This window comes from Pholcus phalangioides, unplaced genomic scaffold (genome assembly GCF_987345545.1).
Source record: "Pholcus phalangioides strain wild (caught in Gottingen) unplaced genomic scaffold, Ppha-v1.0 ptg000029l_1, whole genome shotgun sequence".
Classification (NCBI taxonomy): Eukaryota; Metazoa; Arthropoda; class Arachnida; order Araneae; family Pholcidae; genus Pholcus; species Pholcus phalangioides.
The window spans coordinates 941,724-961,841 of NW_028301619.1; the positions used below are offsets into that span (position 1 = coordinate 941,724).

Sequence of the window (20,118 nt, forward strand, 5' to 3'; positions counted from 1 at the left end):
ATATTTTTATTAGTATATACAGTAAAACCCCTCCTTTTTGTGAACACGGACAGGACAAAAAAATTAAATCCATGTAAAATGGGTGACCGTTAAAAAGAGGTTTGAAATTCATACTTTTATATACTATACAACTGTAAATTATTATTTGTCCGTAACAGAGGGAGTATCCGTTAAGATGGGGTTTTACTGCAATGCAGCTTATGAGCACGAATTTGCATGCTAACTGGAGCCAACTTCAGCTTGGCGAAAATAATTTAGCCAATCCCGAGATGTCACGTGACATTAAAAAATAAAAAACCCCGGTTGCTAACAGCAGTGTGTGTTTCACGCGAAATTCCACGGTTGCTGATAAGATCAACCGCACCAGCCGAACCGTAGTGTGCCGGCAGCCTAAGTTTCAGGAGGGGGAAAAAAATCATGCTTCCCATTTCAGAAGAAAAGGATTTCTTTTACGAAAATTGCAGCCCCCTAAATTTTGCGGCCAGGTGCGACCGCACCTTTCGCAACTGCCTAGGTCTGGTCTGCCTCAACAAAATGGAAAGTGAAAAAACAAATTTGCTATACATTAATTTAACGAAATTTGTTTTACATAAACAAATTTAGATATCAGTGGTTCTAAAAAGTGCACGTTGCGGTTCCTAGTGGGTGTCACTGTGACTTTGGGTTTGGGATCTACCCCCCCCCCCCATGCGTACGCACATGTCTGCCGGTATCAGTGATAAACAAGGGGACAAATTTTCCTTAAAATATCTTTGCAGGCATTAATTTATTCGATTCAAACGTATGTCTGGATCACCCCATCAATGCAGAATTTCATTTATTGTAAAATACTTTTACCCTGAGATAAAGGAAGTACGCCTGCGTGCAGGGTCGCAACTTTTTCACCCGGGGCAAGCCAGAATTTTAGTTCCCCTTGCATGTAGAGGAAGCAGTTAAAGAATGAATTCGGCGCCCCTCCTGGTTTAGCACCCGGGGCACCAGTTCCGCCTGCTCCCCCCTAGTTGCAGCCCTGCCTGCGTGGACAGAATCGTTAAAAAAGCGGATGTGGGCTCCAAAAATACCCATCGTAGGTGCCTGAAAAGGTGTGTCACAAATAACCACTGCATAAGTAGAACAACAGGACAGAACAAGACGTATAAGATGAAGAAAAAAATATTTTTCATTTTTTGTTTACTGCAAAACACTGGGTGCTCAAGCAGCAGCAGCAGCCCCCGGTTCTGACGCCACACCAAAACACATGCATCATCTGCATCCCTTAGGAAAAATAGGGAAAAGGGACACAAGCAGAAATGTGAGAAAGCGGGGGGAAGGGGTGTGGAGGAGCACTACAAGTAAAATGTTTGCTGTATCGGCGCCTAAAGGCTCTATCAATTGTGATGGCAACGGGGATTCCAGCAAGATTCAAGACTCATAGAGAGGAAACAGACAGTTTTTCCTTTAATTTTTTTTTTGTGTTCGATATTTACGGGGGGAAAAAAATCAGAAATCTACTATATAGGGGATTTTTATTCCTGAATCAATTCTGTGGGTGCTCGAGCACCCACAGCACCCCCGGCTCCGACGCCACTGATTAAGAGTGCCTTAACCTTTCAAGCAGCTTCGTGGTGGGGTGATCGTCCCCATCGCCCCCGCACCTGTCCCCTCCCTCCTGGTTGGATAAGGGATGAAGAATTCTGAAAAGCCTTCTTCCTAGAATGGGATTACTGTTATTTAACTTGTAAACAAGCATAAAAACCAACTTGTTTGATTTAAATCTTTAATTAAGAGATTTAAAAACAAAACAAAAAATCTCACATTTTTACGCAGGATACTCATCACAAACATGGGCGGAGATACGGCCCCCTCCCCCCAGCGTCAAAGGTGAAGTTCTATCTTCATACTATGATACTATCTTCATACTTATTTTAATAGAATTTTTGTGATAAAATACGTGTAGTTCACGCATCACGTATGGGCTAAACTGATAATAAAAGTGGTTAAATTAAAGTAGATATTTCCGTATATGATTTCTGAAAAATAATTATTTTCAGTTAACTGCGTGTACACTGTGTGTAACTGCGTGTTAACTGCGTTTTGTTCATGTTTTTATTTCACGTGTAAGACAAAAACCTACATACAAGCTCACGTGGAACATGTACAGTGAAGAATCGACGGTTCGACGAATTGATTCTGCGCTGTAAAATATAAATTGACGTCACGACGAATTGACACGGCGGCAAACTTGTACAGCTACGAATTGGAGCTGCGATGAATTTGTACCGCGACAAATTGAGGCGCGACGAGTTGAGCGCGGCAAGTTGAGTGCGACAAATTGACCGGCTACGATGATTTCTATATTTACAAAGCTTATAACTTCATTTGAAATTCTCTTCCAGACCCAATACTAAGAAACGGAAGGGGCAGGAAACAGCCCAGAAACACACATTTCACTACTACTACTCAGGCCTGCTGTAACTAGGATGAGGTAACTTGGGCAGTGCCTCCCATATCCTGGGGAAGGGTCCGTAGGCTGAGATCTTTGGCGGGCACGCAAGCCAGACTTTTAATGGGCCCTTCTATAGTAAATTTATAGCATGAAAAAGCAAAAAAATAATGGTATTTGCCCCGGGGTTAGAGCCCTGTCAACCCCACCCTTGTGGGGCCATGCCCTGCTCCCCCGAGTCGAACGGGAGGGCCCTTATAACTCCTACTTTTTCTGAGAATAACAATTTCAAGGGGACAAGAAAAGTCTGCCCCGAGAAAGCACAATACTGTCATGAGGGAAAGGGGTTGTTTTTTCTCTTTTTAGATTATTTTTTTAACCTCAGGGACTTAAATTTCAATTCGATAATGCACAATTCTTGAAGTATGGGCTGAACATCATTGAGGTTAAGAAAACTGCACGTTCGTGCATACAGGGTCTAAAAGGATTATTCAAAATCGCCGGTAAAAGTGACAAATCCTGCGAAATTTATCAAACTTACCGAGACGATTATTGATTATGCATTACCGATATGCTTTACGGATTCAACGCATTTACCGTAACATACATTTAATTCTATATTTCTTCAGCTTCAAAAAACCTCATTTCAAATATACGAAGGCACATACAGGGGCGGTCTTAGGGCGCCAAATGAGAAGGAGCGCCGAAATGCGTTAAATATACATTACTAGACAAATATCTTTAAGATACGTATTCAAAATAAAAAAAATAACTAAAATATACATGGAAAATGACCAAGATGAGAATTTTTTTTTCAAAAAAAAACCAAAGGTTTGAGTATATAATATTACGGTTAATTTTTCGAAAAGAAAATAATCGATGGGCAGTGCACCTATACACTTACAGTACATAATAGCGATTTTGGTCAGATAAAGAATACTCTCTTTCGAGTTCTTTTCGTTTACCCCTGCAGGAGATTTTTGGGGGGGGGGAAGAAGCGATTTCTCTGTTGTGCAGTAAAAAATAAAAATAATGGAGGAATCGTCCTCGGTCACCCAATTTTTCTACTAACGAGAGCAAAAGTATTTTCCTGTGTTGTGGGGAGTATTATAGGAATTGAAGGTGTCTTCTGATGTGGGAAAGATTTTGAGCCAGAGGCCTTTCATGCCTCTTTTTTCCCGACTTGTATTACTTTTATTAAAAACGCAGAATCGAATCGCCAATACAGTACAATATTTCGAAACATTTAGGGAAAAAAATGAATGAATTCAAACCTATGATCAGCTGACCATTTTAAATAGGGATCCTGCACTTGGGCCTCGTTCCTACCTGTTACACCACACCAGGAGAAACAAAAATGTTCTCACACGAGAAAACCCATGTACTTTAGCGCCCTCAATCACTGGCCAGTGTCCCCGACTTGTCAGACTTTCCTATTATTTCAACCAGGGGCAGCTCGGTGGCACTGGGTGTGCTCTAGAAGGGTGTCAAATCCGAAGTGAAAGGGCAAAGAAAAATTTGGAATTTGGAATTTGGAAAAATTATTTGTACCCGCTGTAGGAGGGGCGCCAAATCTGAGGTAGACAGGGCGAAAAAAAAGTTAGGGGAAATGATTTCTGCCCCCTCTAGTAGGGGGTGCCAAATCCGGCATAAAAGGGTGAAAGAAATTATAGAAAATTATTTCTGCTCGCTTTAGGAGGGTCGTTATATCCGAAGTGGAAACGCAAAAAAAAAAATTAAAAAACTTATTTGTGCACTTTCTAGGAGGGGCGTTAAGTTCGAGGTAAAAGGGCAAAAAAATGGGTAAATGATTTCTGCCCGCTCTAGGAGGAGCACCAAATCCAAGGTAAAAGGCCAAAAGAAATTCGACGTATGTTATATGACATAAAATATCGCTGTTCCTTAGAACGCATCAAAACGAAGAGAATTAAAACAAAAGTTTTTTAATTGGGGAGGTCAGGAGGCCAAAAATAGGTCCCACTCGGGTAGAGATTTTGTCTCGGGTCGCCCCTGAGTGCAACATGTGTGTATGGAAAATTTTAACAAACCGTACATATACACAAATGAACATCTTTTTGGAGTTTCATAGATCTTGTTCCAGATTCCGGGTGAGTAACGGTAAAGCCTCCCATGAGGCTCCTATAGTTCGTTTCAGGTTAACTTTGCAGTGAAAGGGAAGCTACGAGGGAACCGCATCACACGTTGCTATGACAACGAAAGCCTTTCAACCAATGTATCGATGCGCAGTCGCGGTAAGGTATAGCTGATTCTCGCCAATCTCGCTGAGAAAAATCTTTTTTTTACGCGTAATGGTGATCTTTTTTTTTTCTATTTTAAAATTCTTAAACGAATAAAGATCGATTCAGAACACTATTTTTTCAGTATTCATTTTCAATCATTCAAAAAATTGAAATATTCTGCATAAATGATCATCGTAAGCCTCCGATATATGGGAACTGTATTTTGCGGCGAAGGAATACACTCTCTACCTTTCTCTGCACTGCAAAGTTAACCTGAAACGGACTATAGACAGTATATTTGTCTAGGAGGTAAGTTGTGGCAACAACGGGACTCTAAAAAGACAATTTCCTTTCAAGAAACTAATGAGGAACGTATGTTGGAAATTCAATTTGATTTTTTTTCCCATCCGACTTTTAAGAAGGGCCGAAAACCTCAATATAAATTCGATCGAAATGAAATTCTATAAGATTTTTAAGAATTTTAATCATCTTAAAGAAAGTCATTTCGAAGGTAAGTCATTTCCTCGACGTTAATCTTGAAAAAGAATCAAACAAAACCTATTGAATTTTGCTGCTTATAATCCGCAAACTCCTCTAGTTTGAGGAAAAAAGGCACCATGTATAGTCCTTAGCGGTATATAGCCCACATGAGAGAGAAAATTTCATTTATCACTATGAAATCGCTCCCAAGGAGGAGGGGGTGTTGTGTAACACGGTTTTGTAGAGAAAATGTCAATTTTTTGTACTGGCATCTACCCAATCTGAAAAATCTACCAATGTTTATGTTAATAAATTTTTAATGTAATTATAACTAATGAAACATCTCTCGGAAAACAAATAAAGCCGTCTCGGTAAGTTTGATAAATTTCGTAACATTTATCACTTTTACCGGCGATTATGCATAACCCTTTTAGACCCTGTATGCACAAACCGTAGCCGGTCAATTTGTCGCACTCAACATGTCGCGCCGCAATTTGTCGCGGTACAAATTCGTCGCAGTGCCAATTCGTCGCGGTACAAGTTTGTCGCAGTGTCAATTCGTCGCGATACAAATTTGTCGCAGAGTCAATTCGTCGCAATACAAATTTGTCGCGGTAAAAATTCGTCGCAACACAAATTTGTCGCGGTACAAATTCATCGCAGCTCCAATTCGTAGCTGTACAAGTTTGCCGCCGTGTCAATTCGTCGTGACGTCAATTTATATTTTACAGCGCAGATTCAATTCGTCGAACCGTCGATTCTTCACTGTACATGTTCCACGCGAGCTTGTATGTAGGTTTTTGTCTTACACGTGAAATAAAAACATGAACAAAAGTGTACACGCAGTTAACTGAAAATAATTATTTTTTGTCAATGCGGAAAGGTCATCGAAATTAAAATTACAATATCAATTATATTTGAAAATTCAGTTATATAAAAATTTGAAATGTTAAATAATTGATTTTTGCTGTGATAAAATTTCAATATCATGTGGAAAAATTTCGGTTTGTAAGATATTCCCCAAATTACAGTGAGCCTATCTTTAACATCGAGGAGAAAGAAAGTTTCCTTTATTTCTCCTCTAAGATCTTTAACGGTAAATTTCTATCTGCCCCATGGGCTCGAGAGTTTCTCCCCACCCCCCTTCGAGAGTCACCAACATTTATTATTATAGTATCTCCATAAGAACCTGAAATATTTATTTAATTAATAATTCAATTAAATTAATATTTAATTTTCACCGTATAAGCCGCACTTCCCGCTTTTGTTGGGATTTCTATTTCTCACAACGAAGGGAGTTGGGCGCAGATCAAGCGTGGAAATGTACAGTGCTTATGAATGACGATTCGATGAAGTTTTCATAATGCCCACAGGATGAGCACCGACAAAGGCAATGTAATCACCAATAAGAAAAATGACTATGGGTCAGTCGCATAGATATAATATAACCATTAATCTTATGTTTATAATCAGTAGCATATCTTTGGCTGGCTTGTTTGAATATTTTATATACATAGTTTTCATTAGCGTCTAAGTTAGCGGTACAAGGTTGGTGTGCTTGGTCTGCATATTTCTGTTGGCAAAAACATGGAATATTGAAAAACCGAACGTGAAAATGATATGTTGGTTTGCGTGTGTGTTTAAAAGTTTTCTCCCATAATTCGTGTCCCGAAATTAGAAAAAATTTTAATGCAATTGAAAAAATGAATTAGCCTATTATTAATTTTCTTTATTTGAGTTTTTTTTGTTGTATCATAAAATAGAGATACAGATTATACGGATGACAAAAAATAATGTAGTACTTTTTAAATTAAATTGTTTGAATTGAATTTAAATTGCAATAAATTGAAATCTTCTACGTATCTTTAAAAAAAGAAAAAAATTATGGATGGCACTTCAAAATACCATCGCTTATTATTCTATAAATCATCATCGGGTTTTTACTGCGATATTCATGATATATAAGTGTTTAAATAAAATGATACTCAAAGCACTGAAAACAAATGAAAGTTTAGATATTGTGGAGTGTTTTTATATGTACGATACGAATTGTTTTTAAAATTAAAATTATCCTAATAAATGTAGGCTATAATCAGAGGCGGATTTTTAGTTTTCCCACCTGTGGGCTATTCAAACCTTGCCTCCCTTCTTCCTTTCTAATTCATGTTCTTGATCACCAATGATTCAATTTTGGTTACGCCCTTTCACTTGAACTTGTCATCTTCCAAAGTTTCCATCCATCTTGTCCGCCCCGACAAGACTTTCACGGGCCCCTTTATGATGAATTTATAGCGTGAAAAAGCAAAAAAATCGTGAAAATAGTCCCGGGCCCCGGGGCTGGAGCTTTGTCAGCCCACCCCTTGTGGGAGCCATGGTCCTGCCCCTTCCCAGGGCCGTAGCGTGCTTTCCCGGGGCAGTCTTTTCTTGGAGTCTTCTTGAAATGGTTATGCTCAGAAAAAGGAGTTACAAGCGCCCCCCCCACCCCCATTCGGCTCGTTGCACCGCCCAAGTTGTAGGGCCCGGTGCTTTAGCTGGTGTTTGCCTGCCCCTTCTTTTCTTAGTACTGGGTCAGAAAGGGAAAATTTCAAATGAAGTTCGTGAGTTTTATAAATATGAAAGAAAAAATCATACGGAAATATCACTGCAATTTAACCACTTATTATCATCTTAGCCTGTACGTGATGCGTGGACTACACGAATTTTACCATAAAACTCAATTAAAATAAGTATGAAAAAGATAGATCCTGTGATGAGTATCCTGCATAAATGTGTGACGTTTTGCTTTTTTGATGTTTTTAAATCTCTTAATTAAATCAAACAAGTTGGGTTTTTATGCTTGTTTACAAGTTAAATAGCAGTAACCCCATTCTAGAAGTTTTTCCCGACTTCGTCCCTCAATATCCAACCAAGAGGTGTAGGGGTGGGCAACGATTACCACACCAAGAGTTTGATAATATGGTAGAATGAATCTGTCCTGTATTTTACGGGACAGTAATGACTAGCAAAAAATGCCTTCTCTGACCAACACCACACTAGAAATTTTAGTGTGGTGTTGCTCTGACACACCACTCTGGATTCGCGCCTGGAGGAGGGGGGGGGGCGGGCGCTGACTACTGTTTTTGCATCCGGTGCCACTAGGTCTAAGACCGGCCCTGGACACATCCGAAATTTCTCTTATTTGAAGTGAATTTGCCGCCGCCCCCTCTTTGTTTTGGATATGTGAGGTATTACTTTATTAGTAAAGATTACCACAGATGCAAACTACCGAAGTTTGCATGCCCACCCCCTTCCATGCCATTACTGTAATAAATCAGAAACAAACAAAAGACAAAAAAGTGGTACTGTATATAGTTGGGCCTAAATTTTACTTTTCTGTCTTGTATTCGTATCCTATTCCGATCCATAATGATTGCCATATAACGGGTGGGGTGCTCTACCTCTGGCCCGTAGGCGTCTACACATCGATGAAAAACACTTTTTACTTTAATTTACTTTAACGAGCACTAGCTCAAACTTTTTTCAATTTATCGATGTATCGTATAAAAAATATGAGTCTTACGCCCTAATTGAATACAAGTATTACAGAGGATTCAAAATTACCTAAGACTGAATTTTGGCGATTTTCATAAATTATCATAAAGAAAACTCTCACAAAATACAAAACGTATGAACTTATCAGAAATGAGTAGCTATATTTGATATTTACTTACTTTGTTTTCGTCAGGAAAGTGTAAAAGTTCCACATCGCCCCCTTCTTCAGAATTTTTTTTTCTCATCGCCCCCAACACAAGTGAACCCATAGGACCCTGTGTTAAACCAGTGTCTTTCATCGCCTCTCTGGACCATTCCATCGCCCGCTAGGGGCGATATTGCCCACTTTGGGAAACACTGATGTAAAATGAAGAGGAGTTTTTTTTCCGTTTTGTTGGTAATCCTGCGTTTTTAACCAAATGTAGTTTTGTGTGATACTGTATACTGTATTCATAAAAATGGGGGTTCTGCCAAGCTCCACATTTGTTCCTTTTCTTTTTCTTTGTTTTTAGAAATTCGTTTCATGAGTAAAACTGTCCTTATAGGGCCAGTAAACGGAATCGCTTGACCCCGCCTACCATTCTGTATTATGATTTGTTTATATTCCAGTTAATGACTGCAACAGATGTTGTTCTGGATTGACCAGCTTCATCTCAATTCGGTTTCCAAACAAGTTTAAAAAAATCGTATTGTAATCGAATTCATCCATTTGATTTACATACACATAGCACTGTTTCTATCCCCCCCCCCCCCACCAGATGGTCAACCATAGCCCAAAGACTTACCCAAGTCCCGACCGGCGCCAATAAAAGCATCTTTGTTGCAGAAGATTATTTCTCATATGGCAGGCGTCGTTAAAATTAGAGTATATTTTTTCCCCTCGTATTCAGAAAACCAGCTTGTAGAATGTTCTGTCTTTTTACTTTCAAAGACAGCCGAAATTGAGCTATTGAAATGTTCTTTGTGGTCAGCTGGGAGAAACGCGGTGAATAACACTGTAAATAAGAAGGTTAGACAATCATATTTTTTTACTTCAACGGCAGTCTGTGTGGGAAAAAACAAAAACAAAAAATAAATAAAAATAAACAATATGGTTTAATATTATACATGTATATTATTTACGATAGAAATGGCACTTGGCACTTCCACACGTTTACGAAACGTGAGTTTAAAAAAAAATTATTTTCTCTCCTCCCTTTCTATACCCCAAAATTTGCCACCCTGGGCTATAGCCCGCTTAGCCCCCCTGTAAATACACTACTGATTATCAACGCATAGTACAATATGTTAATAACTTCGCGTCCTTATTCTATAGAACTTGGCTTACTCTTAAATTTGTCATTTTTGTATTGATTTAGTATTTATCAAATTGGTTGGGAATAATAATGATTTGTTTTATTAATGCGTGGGTCTCACCCGGACACAGCCCGAAGACCTCGTGAGAAGTATATCGGTTTACAATTTGTGAGAGTTTAGTGTGAAAATCAGTAGGCAGGAATTTTTACCTTTTTGAGCCTGTCCCTCAGAAAAATCAGTTTGTCAAAGGGCCCCCATGATACTGTTAAATAACTTTATAAAAATTGTACGATACCTCATTCCAAAAACTCAGCATTAACGTGATCTCTAGTTTGCAATATTATAGTTTTTCTGTATTTATGCCATCCTTTTGATAAATATCTTCAACTATACAATGAATCGAAAATTTTAGGATTTTTTGCCGGATGCTTAATGCTGGAAAAAAATTTTACATAAAAAGTCAACTTTTTGTGGTGCCCCTTTTCTCTTGATACCCTAACCACGTGCTTATTTTGCTTAATGGTTAATCCGGCCCTGTGACAGGCCTACAACGATACAATTATTCAATCATTACACTTCACTCATAGTTAGAAAAGGTAACGGCAGATGGCAGCACTACGCATAACAAGCATTGCACAGAAACAGACTTCACGTTAGATAGGGCTACCTAGTTCGCAAACTGAAAAAGGAGGACGCCTGTGCACGCACCCTTAGTAACGTCACTTATCTCAATTTGTCCAATAGATGGCATCACTATTCTGACCAATAAAACTGGCGACAACAATAATTTTTCCCATCTCTAAAACAGAACCGCTAAAAAATGCAGAAACAGAAAAAATTCTAAGAATTTCTATGGCTATTGGTGAATGCGTGTTGGGAAAAACACCAAAACACTCATATCAATGATGAAATACCGGCCGTATTCACCGGAGAGAAAACTACAATCGCAGGTTAAAGGATTAGCGATCGACACGGATTGGTTAAAATCCTCAATTTAACCATCCGTTTCGATTTTCAATCCTTTCACCTGCGATTGCAGTTTAAACTGTGTCGGTGAATACGGCCGTAAATGTTTCGCACAGTGAGGAAAAAAAATTTCCCCAGAAAAAAAAAATAATTCCGGGAATCAGAAAAGGGCGAATTTTCCGAAACGTAGGAGGACGCTTGAAATGACATAAAAAAGGAGGACAAGTCCTCCGATGGCTTGGGAATATAAGCTGGATGGGTTAGATTCTAACCGGACAGTGGGAAAAATAAGCTGACCATATTTGCTCGAGAAAAATACTCGAAATTGGGCTTCAAAATACTGGATACTTCCAATTATTGCCAAAATGATGCTAAAAGTAAGTAAAGTCACCAACTCATACTAAAATCACAGAAAATTCGCCAATGGCGGGAAATGAAGTTCCACTTCAAATTGCAGTGAATTAAAAAAAAAAGAAGGCAAATGTGTAAGATGAATATTCTCGTTTGTGGTTGTAATTATCGTAAGGCAATTTCTGACTTGGAAAGATAATTGCAATCGTTGATTTGAAGAATAAAGAGTCAAGTTGGCTTCGTTGGAAATGCGTGAAAAACCGGAAAATTTTTTGTTAAAAAGTCGGGGTAACGAAAAAAACAAAAAAACGGGATTGTCCCAAAGAATATGGGACGTATGGTCATTTTATCGATTTGTTTGATGCTTTTGTTAATCATTTTCGGTCGTAGTGACATCTATAAGCGCTTTGTGCTTTTGTGATTTCTTAGAAATCACATATTTGTATAAAAGAGTTGGCTACATTAATGTGAGGCCTTGCCTTGCATATCTAAGAAAACAGCAGTGCGAGGAAACTGAAAAATAGTTATTACAACGTGAATGAGTGCATTGCTAACTTGTACTATTTATTGTTTTTTTATTGTTCATTGCGAACCTAAAGCTTCTTCCTTTTGTCAACCAATTGATATACTTTTTATGATCATTTATTGAGATTCGAGTAATTTGTCGAAAACCCCTAGGCTTTGAAGATGGCTAAAACCTATGATTATCTCTTTAAATTATTGTTAATCGGTGATTCAGGCGTTGGCAAAACTTGTATCCTCTTCCGATTCTCCGAAGATATGTTCAACTCGACTTTCATTTCCACCATAGGTAAATATAGTTTGAACCTATATATTCACGTTAATACATTTCCATCCCCGTGATACTGTAATCTCTAGAACTGTCAAATCAGGGCGTGTGTTCCTTGCTATTACTATGAGTATTTTAGTCCGTAGTTTTCTGATAACAAACACAAAATATACGAATTATTGAAAGAAAGTAATGTAACTTGGGCATCTGTTTTATATATTTTCATGGTTGTGGCCATTGATTTTTCACTGATTTTGATCTATTTAATATTTCACAATATTGACAGTTTTTATTTCTGATGAGAATGCTGATGGGTAAGCATCAACTCTATATTTATTTTTACCAGGGTGTTTTTATGCCAACTTATGTAAAAACCAGCGAGAAAAACAGCTTTTCGATAAATTGGAATTCAAATGATATGATAAAACTTAGATCCTTATATACGATAGTGTTTTGGAGCATTGAGTTTCGTTTTCAAAAGATAAAAAATAAATAAAATGGTTTCTGATGGAAGGTACCAAAGATCTGGCTTTCACAATGGATGCCAGCTATAGATGAATGTAAAGCTAGGGTCATCTAAAAAATTAAAACCACCAGTATATTTAGACTTATACAAAGGAAGTTTTACCAAAACATATGTGAAATATTTAGTTAACAATGGGAAATCAACACCAACTCTTCCTCTATGGAATCAATTTGCAATACGTCACAGATTCATAAACCAATCAGAATTTACACAGATGAAGGAAACAACCAAGTGCTCGTGGTGTCTTTTTCAATCTTTAGTTGGCATCCATCGTGATAGCTGGATTTTTGGTCCTTTCCATCCAGGACCATTTTATTTTTATCCTTTTCAGAATGGAACCCATAGTGTTGAAATGTACCAAAATGATCATAAGGATCTAGGTTTTATCTTATTTCGATTTTTAATTTCTTGAAAAAATACTGTTCTCACTAGTTTTTATTCATCTTGTGGCCAAGTATTTGCTCTCTCCGTGTAATCTAACTTAAGTTATTAGAAAATTGGCTCATTGTATTTCTTTCAAATGAGTGCTTGTCATGATTTCTATAAACTAGCGTAGCGTTTCTCAATCTTTTGGAACCGAAGGACCAATAGAATGTCTAAAACAATTTGACGGACCATTTGTTTCCAATATTATGAGACATTCCTTTAATTTTGGGGTAGTTCTGATTTTTTTTATGCAATAAAAATATAATTTGTAATATTTACTAAAATCATGTGAATACTGTTTTTTATAATATACAAATTATACTATGATAATTATGACAATAAATGTTCATATCGCATATTCTTCAGGTTCAATGTTTTTTTTTTTTTTTCAATTTTTCATTGATTTTAATAACAATTGGTGATTGTGCCTACTTCTGGCAATATTTTTTATGACAATTGGCGATGTCCTGTATTTTACGCTTTTGAGATCCCAGTTTAATGTATTTTTCTCAATGAAATATGGTCATCTGATCATTTGAATGTTTTTCCTGTGAAAAATATCCAAAAATATTCTTTGTTTTTTCTACGATTTGTAGCAGTCCTTCATTTTCCCCACCCTACAGCAATTTCAGCAGCAATTAGCAAATTGTATTTTAGGCGATAAATTGAATTTTTTTACTAAATTTGTGCTACTCCGTATTTATCGTATCTTTAAGGATTGCAATTCCTGACATTATAAAAGTATAATTTTTATTTGAACCCATATGGAAAAAAAACTAACATAACTATAAAGGTTGAATAATTTTTTATTCGGTTAGGTTGGCATTATACTAAAAGCTTTAGAAAAGTTCTTTTATAAAACTTTTATAGTGTAATCCCGGCTAGAATTAAGTTTTATTAGAATTAATTTTATCAAGTCTACTTGTGGACCACAGGTTGAGATACACTGAACTAGCGAATAAAAATGAATAGTTCTGTAATCTCTATATAAGGTAGGATGTATGTTTTTGTTGCTAAATTTGTGCGAAAGTAGCTAGCTATATGTAGCCAACACAGTCATTGATCTCTTGGAGCAACACTCTTCTTAAAGGCTAGAACTCTGATCAGAAGTGAATCACTGACTAGTAAAGTTCATTCCGAACATGAATGCAATATGCCCCCTCTTTGCACTATGAGAGATAAAATGGTAGAGCACATCCTCCTGAATTGCTGCACCAGCAAATATATTTTAATGAACCACTAAAGGCAGACGAGCGTGTTACTTAGGTGGTCTTCCCATGCTCAGATCATCTGAAATGGAAAAACTACAATCTGAATGACACACGAACAGTGCTGTTTCAGTGACACAGCAAAAGAAACCACCCATGAACAGAAGTAGCCAGTTCTATGGTACTAGTCGTTATAAAGGCATTCTTATCCATTCATGGGTGGGACTAAAATATAGGGGTTTTAAGGGTGTGAATAGTATATAAAATCGGGTCTGGTGATAAAAAAAAGTCACCACACAGTGGTATATCATGTATTGGGAATTTACCAAAATGAAAGAAAGCAACACTGTTAAAGAGTTATGTTGAGTGCAATCAAAATTTATATATTTTTTGTTTGGATGAATAAAGCATTTTAGCCATTTTGCTTCTCACATATGTATTTGCATCACTGAGCAACCAAGAGAAATTTTCAGACTTGATCTGAATAGAGATGTGAGGTAAGAATATTCTCCTGGATGTAAAAATTGGAGAATAATCGAGAATATTCATTTTTCTTTTAAATAATTTAAATTTTTTTACTAATTTTGTTTATATTGTGAAATATAAATCAGTTTTCATTGCCTAAAACATTTACAACAAAACAATTTTTGGTATAATCATCCCCAATGACAACTTTTAGTTCGAGGTCATGAGAGGTTTTAAAAGTTTGGTTATAAAGATTTTATTAACCATGAGATTAAAACCTTAAAAAATAATTTTAACATTGGATAAATTTTCAGAAATATGTTTAACACAAAGGAAATCAAACCAAAGGTGATTGATAAAGGAAGCTATTCTTATACAATCACCTTCATTCTAAGATACAGAACTGTTGTTTTCTTCAATGCACATACACTTAAATTCTGTATCACTCACATTTCTTTAAAAGTTGTGGAATTCAGCCCTGTTGATTTAATTTTCTTGCTTTCAAACTTTAATATTGTGGTCTATAAACTTCAATATACCCATCTTCTTGACGGGAAGAGAGAGAGGGACATTCTCCATAGAATATTCTCTCAAAGGACTACTATTATAAATTATATACTAGAGAATATTCTTATAAAAAATGAGAATGATATAATTTTTATATAATAATTAAGTTATTTATTGAGATTTTTTATTATAATACATGTTATTACATATATTCTTGATAATACTCTCTGGAAAGATTTCGGTAACTGAAGAATATTCTCATCGAGGTGAATATTCTCTGGAAGGACTATTATTAATAACTTCAGAATAATTATTATTTTGTGTAAGAATATTCCCCAGTAATTTATGAAAGTAGTCCTTCCAGAGAATATTCTCAAGGATATTATATGTAACTATATTATAAGTAACAGGAGAATATTCTCAACAAGAACTTATAAGAATATTCTCAAGTAATTTTATAATAGTAGTCCTACCAGAGAATATTCTCCAAAAGATTATTCTCGAGAATTTTACATCTCTACTGAAGATAATTTCTTGGTTATTGTTTAATGCAGACATCTGAACTCATTTGTAATATTTCCTCGTTGTTTATACTTCTTTCGAACAGATGCAGTGTAACCTTTTTTGTTGGTGAGAAGAAAAGTTTCCCAACATTATGTTAAAATCCAAAGCCTCAGTTGAGATTTATTTATACAAGATATTGTTTGATATTGGACAAAAAACTAGTGATAGTGGGGAGGATTCGACAATAGAGCTTGGGAGTTTGTTTCATTCACCAATGGTATGAGGTATTAATTCAGTCAGTGGAAGCAAAAATAGGGTTTTTTATTTGAACAGTCGAGTCTTCTAGAGATGTAGGATGGTTTGGCTAAGATACCTGAAGTATCTATGTTGAATTGACCACGGGAAATTTTATATAACAATGTTGATAGAGAAATGAGATGAGTAGAGAGGGAGGAGATTAATTTTGGACACGGAAACAAAAGATGACCAGCAGTCGTGAGCAAATCGGGTGGATTGATTCTAGTTTGTCTATATTACTGGAGGTGTAGGGGTCCCAGATTTCAGCAGCGTAGGAAATAACGAGGGAGATGTAAGTTTGGTAACAGAGTAGTCTGATATCCCGAGTGGAGTGTTTAAGGTTGCGGGGGGAAGGAAGAAAAGTTTATTTAGACACTTCTGGTAAACATAGTTAACAAGTTTGTGCCAACGTAGGTTTGCTGAGATTATGACACCCAGGTATTTGATTTGAGAAACTTGGGATAACATTGATAACGTTAAACTATTGATGGAGTACGAGTAATCAAGAGGAAGTAATTTACTGGTATAAGTAACTTTCATGTGAACCGTTTTTGAGATATTGATTGGCATTTGCCATAAAGAACACCAGTCGCGATGGAAACCAGGTTATGTTGGAGAAGTTCTTGATCAGATTCATGGTGAATGATATGGTAAATTACACAGTCATCAGCAAATAATCTAGTGGTGCAGTTGAGGGATTTTGGGAGGTCATTGATGTAAATTAAGAAACGTAATGGGGGAGAGGACCGATCCTTGGGGGTCCCAGACTTTATGGGGGGGGGCGGATGGGAAGTTATGATCATTAAAATGGACGAACTGTTTGATGTTTTAGGAAAGCCTCCACCCAATTAAGTACTTGTGCATTGAGGCCAAGGTATGAGAGTTTGAGGAGAAGTTTATCATGGGGAACTTTATAAAAGGCTTTAGAGAAATCTAGGAAAACAATATCAGTGTGTAGGTTTTATCAATGGTTTCCGAGAGGTCGTGGATGAAGAGGGCCAATTGAGAGGTAGTAGAGAGATTGTCTAAAGCCGTGTTGTGTGTGGTTGGAGGGAAAAAAAGAGTCTAAAAAAAGGAGTCTAAGTGGATACAGATTTCTTTGGCTACAATATGTTCGAAGATTTTACAGCAGGAAGAGGTGATTGCTATTGGCCTAAAGTTAAGGGGTTTGGAAAGTGGACCTGATTTGTGGATAGGAATAATTTTATTGATTTTCCGGTCATTGGGGAGGATAGCAGTATTTAGGGAAACATTGAACACACACATAGGATTAAAAGATAGCCGGAGACTTAATCAGCACAGAATTTAAGAATGGAATTTGGGATGACATCGGGACCAACAGAATAGGGTTTGTTTTTCCAATAATTATTAATGATACCCTGTTTGGAGAAAGATATTGGGGGCGAGTTGTGGATAGAATCAAAAAAAGAGTATTGGGAAGGGGTCTATTGAGGAAATCCGAACAGAATACTAAATTGATTTTTTCAGCCATCTCTGAAGGAGAAGATGTATGTTTATTTGAACTTCTGAGGGAAGTGGGACCAACAGACTTAAGTGTCTAAGGTAACTCCAGAATTTTGTTGGATTAGTTTTTAAGTAATGGGGTATATATAGAGAATGAGAGGTATTTGGTCTTTTGGGCGTAAATGAGATTTCTGAGATTAAATATGAAAATGTCTTCGTTCGTTAGAAAAGTTCTAATAACTTAAAAATCCTTCTATAGCATGGTTTTTAAATTATCCGTATTTAACATCCCTCACACTACAAAGAAAATAATTATAGGATTGTTACTTGGTTCATAAACCCCAATGTCAGAGAAAAAAAAGATTCACTTCCCTCTGGTCACCAAAAAAATCACTAAAAGAATTATTCACCAAAAAAAGATCACAGATGGAGAATATAAAAGCTGCATCTTTTTCACCTCTTTTCCTGTTCCTAAGGTGACCCATAAGATTCTGAACTTTACCGTAGCTTCTACTGTTCTTTTGGTCAGCTACAGCACTCTCAAGCGATAATATCCCCTATCCTGGGAAACACTGTTTTAATATAATAAGTAATAGAAGTGTTTGGCCGAATAACTGTGTTGCATTTGTGCAAATCAGTTTTTTCACTAAATAATGTTCCATAGGCCTATAGCTTCTGTTAAATGTTCACTCACAAGCGATTGGAAAGAAATTTGTATGATCTCTGCTTGGCGAATTTGCAATAAATACGATACAAGTTTCGATAACCTTGTTCTAAGGTAATGGCATGTTAGAAAAAGGAAGGGAAAAAGTAGAAAACTAAGAAAAAAGACAGATGAAAGGAAAAAAGTATATTACCATATTCTTTTATGGGTCATTCCTAAAAAAGTGTACAAACTGTTTCCGAGACTTCATAATTTTTTTTACAAAATTTCAGAGCACTCTGGTAGTAATTTTAATTTTTTTCTAGTTCTTCATTTGATTCTCTCATATATGGTACGCCTACTTCTGAATTTGTTTCAGATGGTATCGGATTTTTTTTAAAAATTGTTTGTAGTAAAACCTCAAAATCTGGCTGTTCCAGCTTCAAAAAAGTGTTAAAGAGCTTGGTGGAAATCAGGAATGTTTTTCAAAAAACTTGGAATCATGTTTTATATATGTGCCATAGATGAATAAAACTGGCAATAAAATTTTGAAATTTTATTTTCCTATGGAAAAACCTTTTTTTTTCATGTCCCGAAACGTTCCCGTTTTAAAATGCCCACTCTGTTACGGTCATTTAGGAAATACATTTTTATACCAGATTAAATCTGATAACACTTTTGTGCTCATTGAAAGGTTTACTTTTAATGCTTGATCAATAATTTTGGATTTGACTTTTGCAAAATGACTTAATATTCACGTTATGTCTTTAGTACCAGATTTTTCTTTGTCAGATGTCCACTCTGTTAATGTCATTATCATAAATAAATACAATTTTTTTTCATCTATATCAACATCTAGTGCTAGTACATGGAGGTATTCTTCAAAATATAATAAAAGTTTTCATCAATCATTCAAATTTATAATGAAAAATAATAATTTAGGCTAATTTGTCCACTCTGTTACGTGTCCATTCTGTTACATCTTCCAAAACTAAAGCAACGCAACAGAATGGAAACCATGATTCAAAGTAAAGTTTTCTTAGTTAAAAGGTTTTGAAGAGTTAAGTTAAATTTATTAAGTTATCTATTCAATTTAAACCCTTTTCTACATTCTTCATCATATTGTTATTTTTAAAGTTAAATACGAAAGTAAAGTAGTACAGATCATTATATAAAATCACTGCCAGGCACAAATCCAGGGAGTTGTGTCATAAGGGGCATTTTAGTATTAGCATAGATCGTTATATGACAGTACATTCTATATTTTATTGGACAAGAACCCCATTATCTTCCATTATCATCTTTTTGTTTCCAGGCTCTTATACCCCCCCCCCCCCCAAGTCCATTCTGGATCACTAATGTGAGAGCCATAAATGCGAGTGACTGGCTCACACTAATGTGAGTCATTATACCTACATCAAATTACTACTCAATTTCAACAAAAACTTTGAAACAAAAGAGAAATCATGCTGATATAATATACAACTGAGCAAGTCCAGTGCCCAGATTTTAATAATTTTTCTAGAACAAAATTCAAACTACGAGGGGAGACATTTTTCAAAGGTTACAGAGGAGTCTCTGGTTCATCTATCACATATTGTGTATAATTTTTGAGAAAATAAAAGTGTATTTCTGCGTGACCTATTTATATAGAATATTTGAGATATCTTTCTCATAGTTAAGCATTTCTGTGCTCTCTGTTACAATGGTGTTCACTTTGTTACGGGAAGCATTTTTTTGCAGTTCACAGGCAAAAAATTTAGGAACATTTCAAACTAAGATGTTAAATTATAAATTACCAACCCATTGTCTGTCAGAAATAAAAAGTTTTGATTTTGAGTAGCTAAATGTATATAAAAAATGAACTTTCCTGTGTGTTATTTTGAAAAAATCATGAAAAACTATCAGAACAACAGAAAATCAATTTTTTTTAAAACTTTTTTTTTTTTTCCAGCATATGTATAAGAAATAAGCTGATTTCATTATTGTAAGAGAAAACCCC

At 36.1% G+C, this 20,118-nt stretch overlaps 1 protein-coding gene across 1 annotated transcript in view; it reads left to right on the forward strand.

Annotated features, from left to right (window-relative positions):
- The first annotated feature begins 11,730 nt into the window (after nucleotides 1-11,730).
- Rab8 (RAS oncogene family member Rab8) overlaps nucleotides 11,731-20,118 on the forward strand; it is a 96,672-nt gene continuing 88,284 nt past the window's right edge. The window contains exon 1 of the mRNA XM_089252522.1: nucleotides 11,731-12,097. Within this exon, the coding sequence (XP_089108648.1) occupies nucleotides 11,974-12,097 (124 nt within the window). The 5' untranslated portion in view covers nucleotides 11,731-11,973. The remainder of the gene's footprint in view (nucleotides 12,098-20,118) is intronic.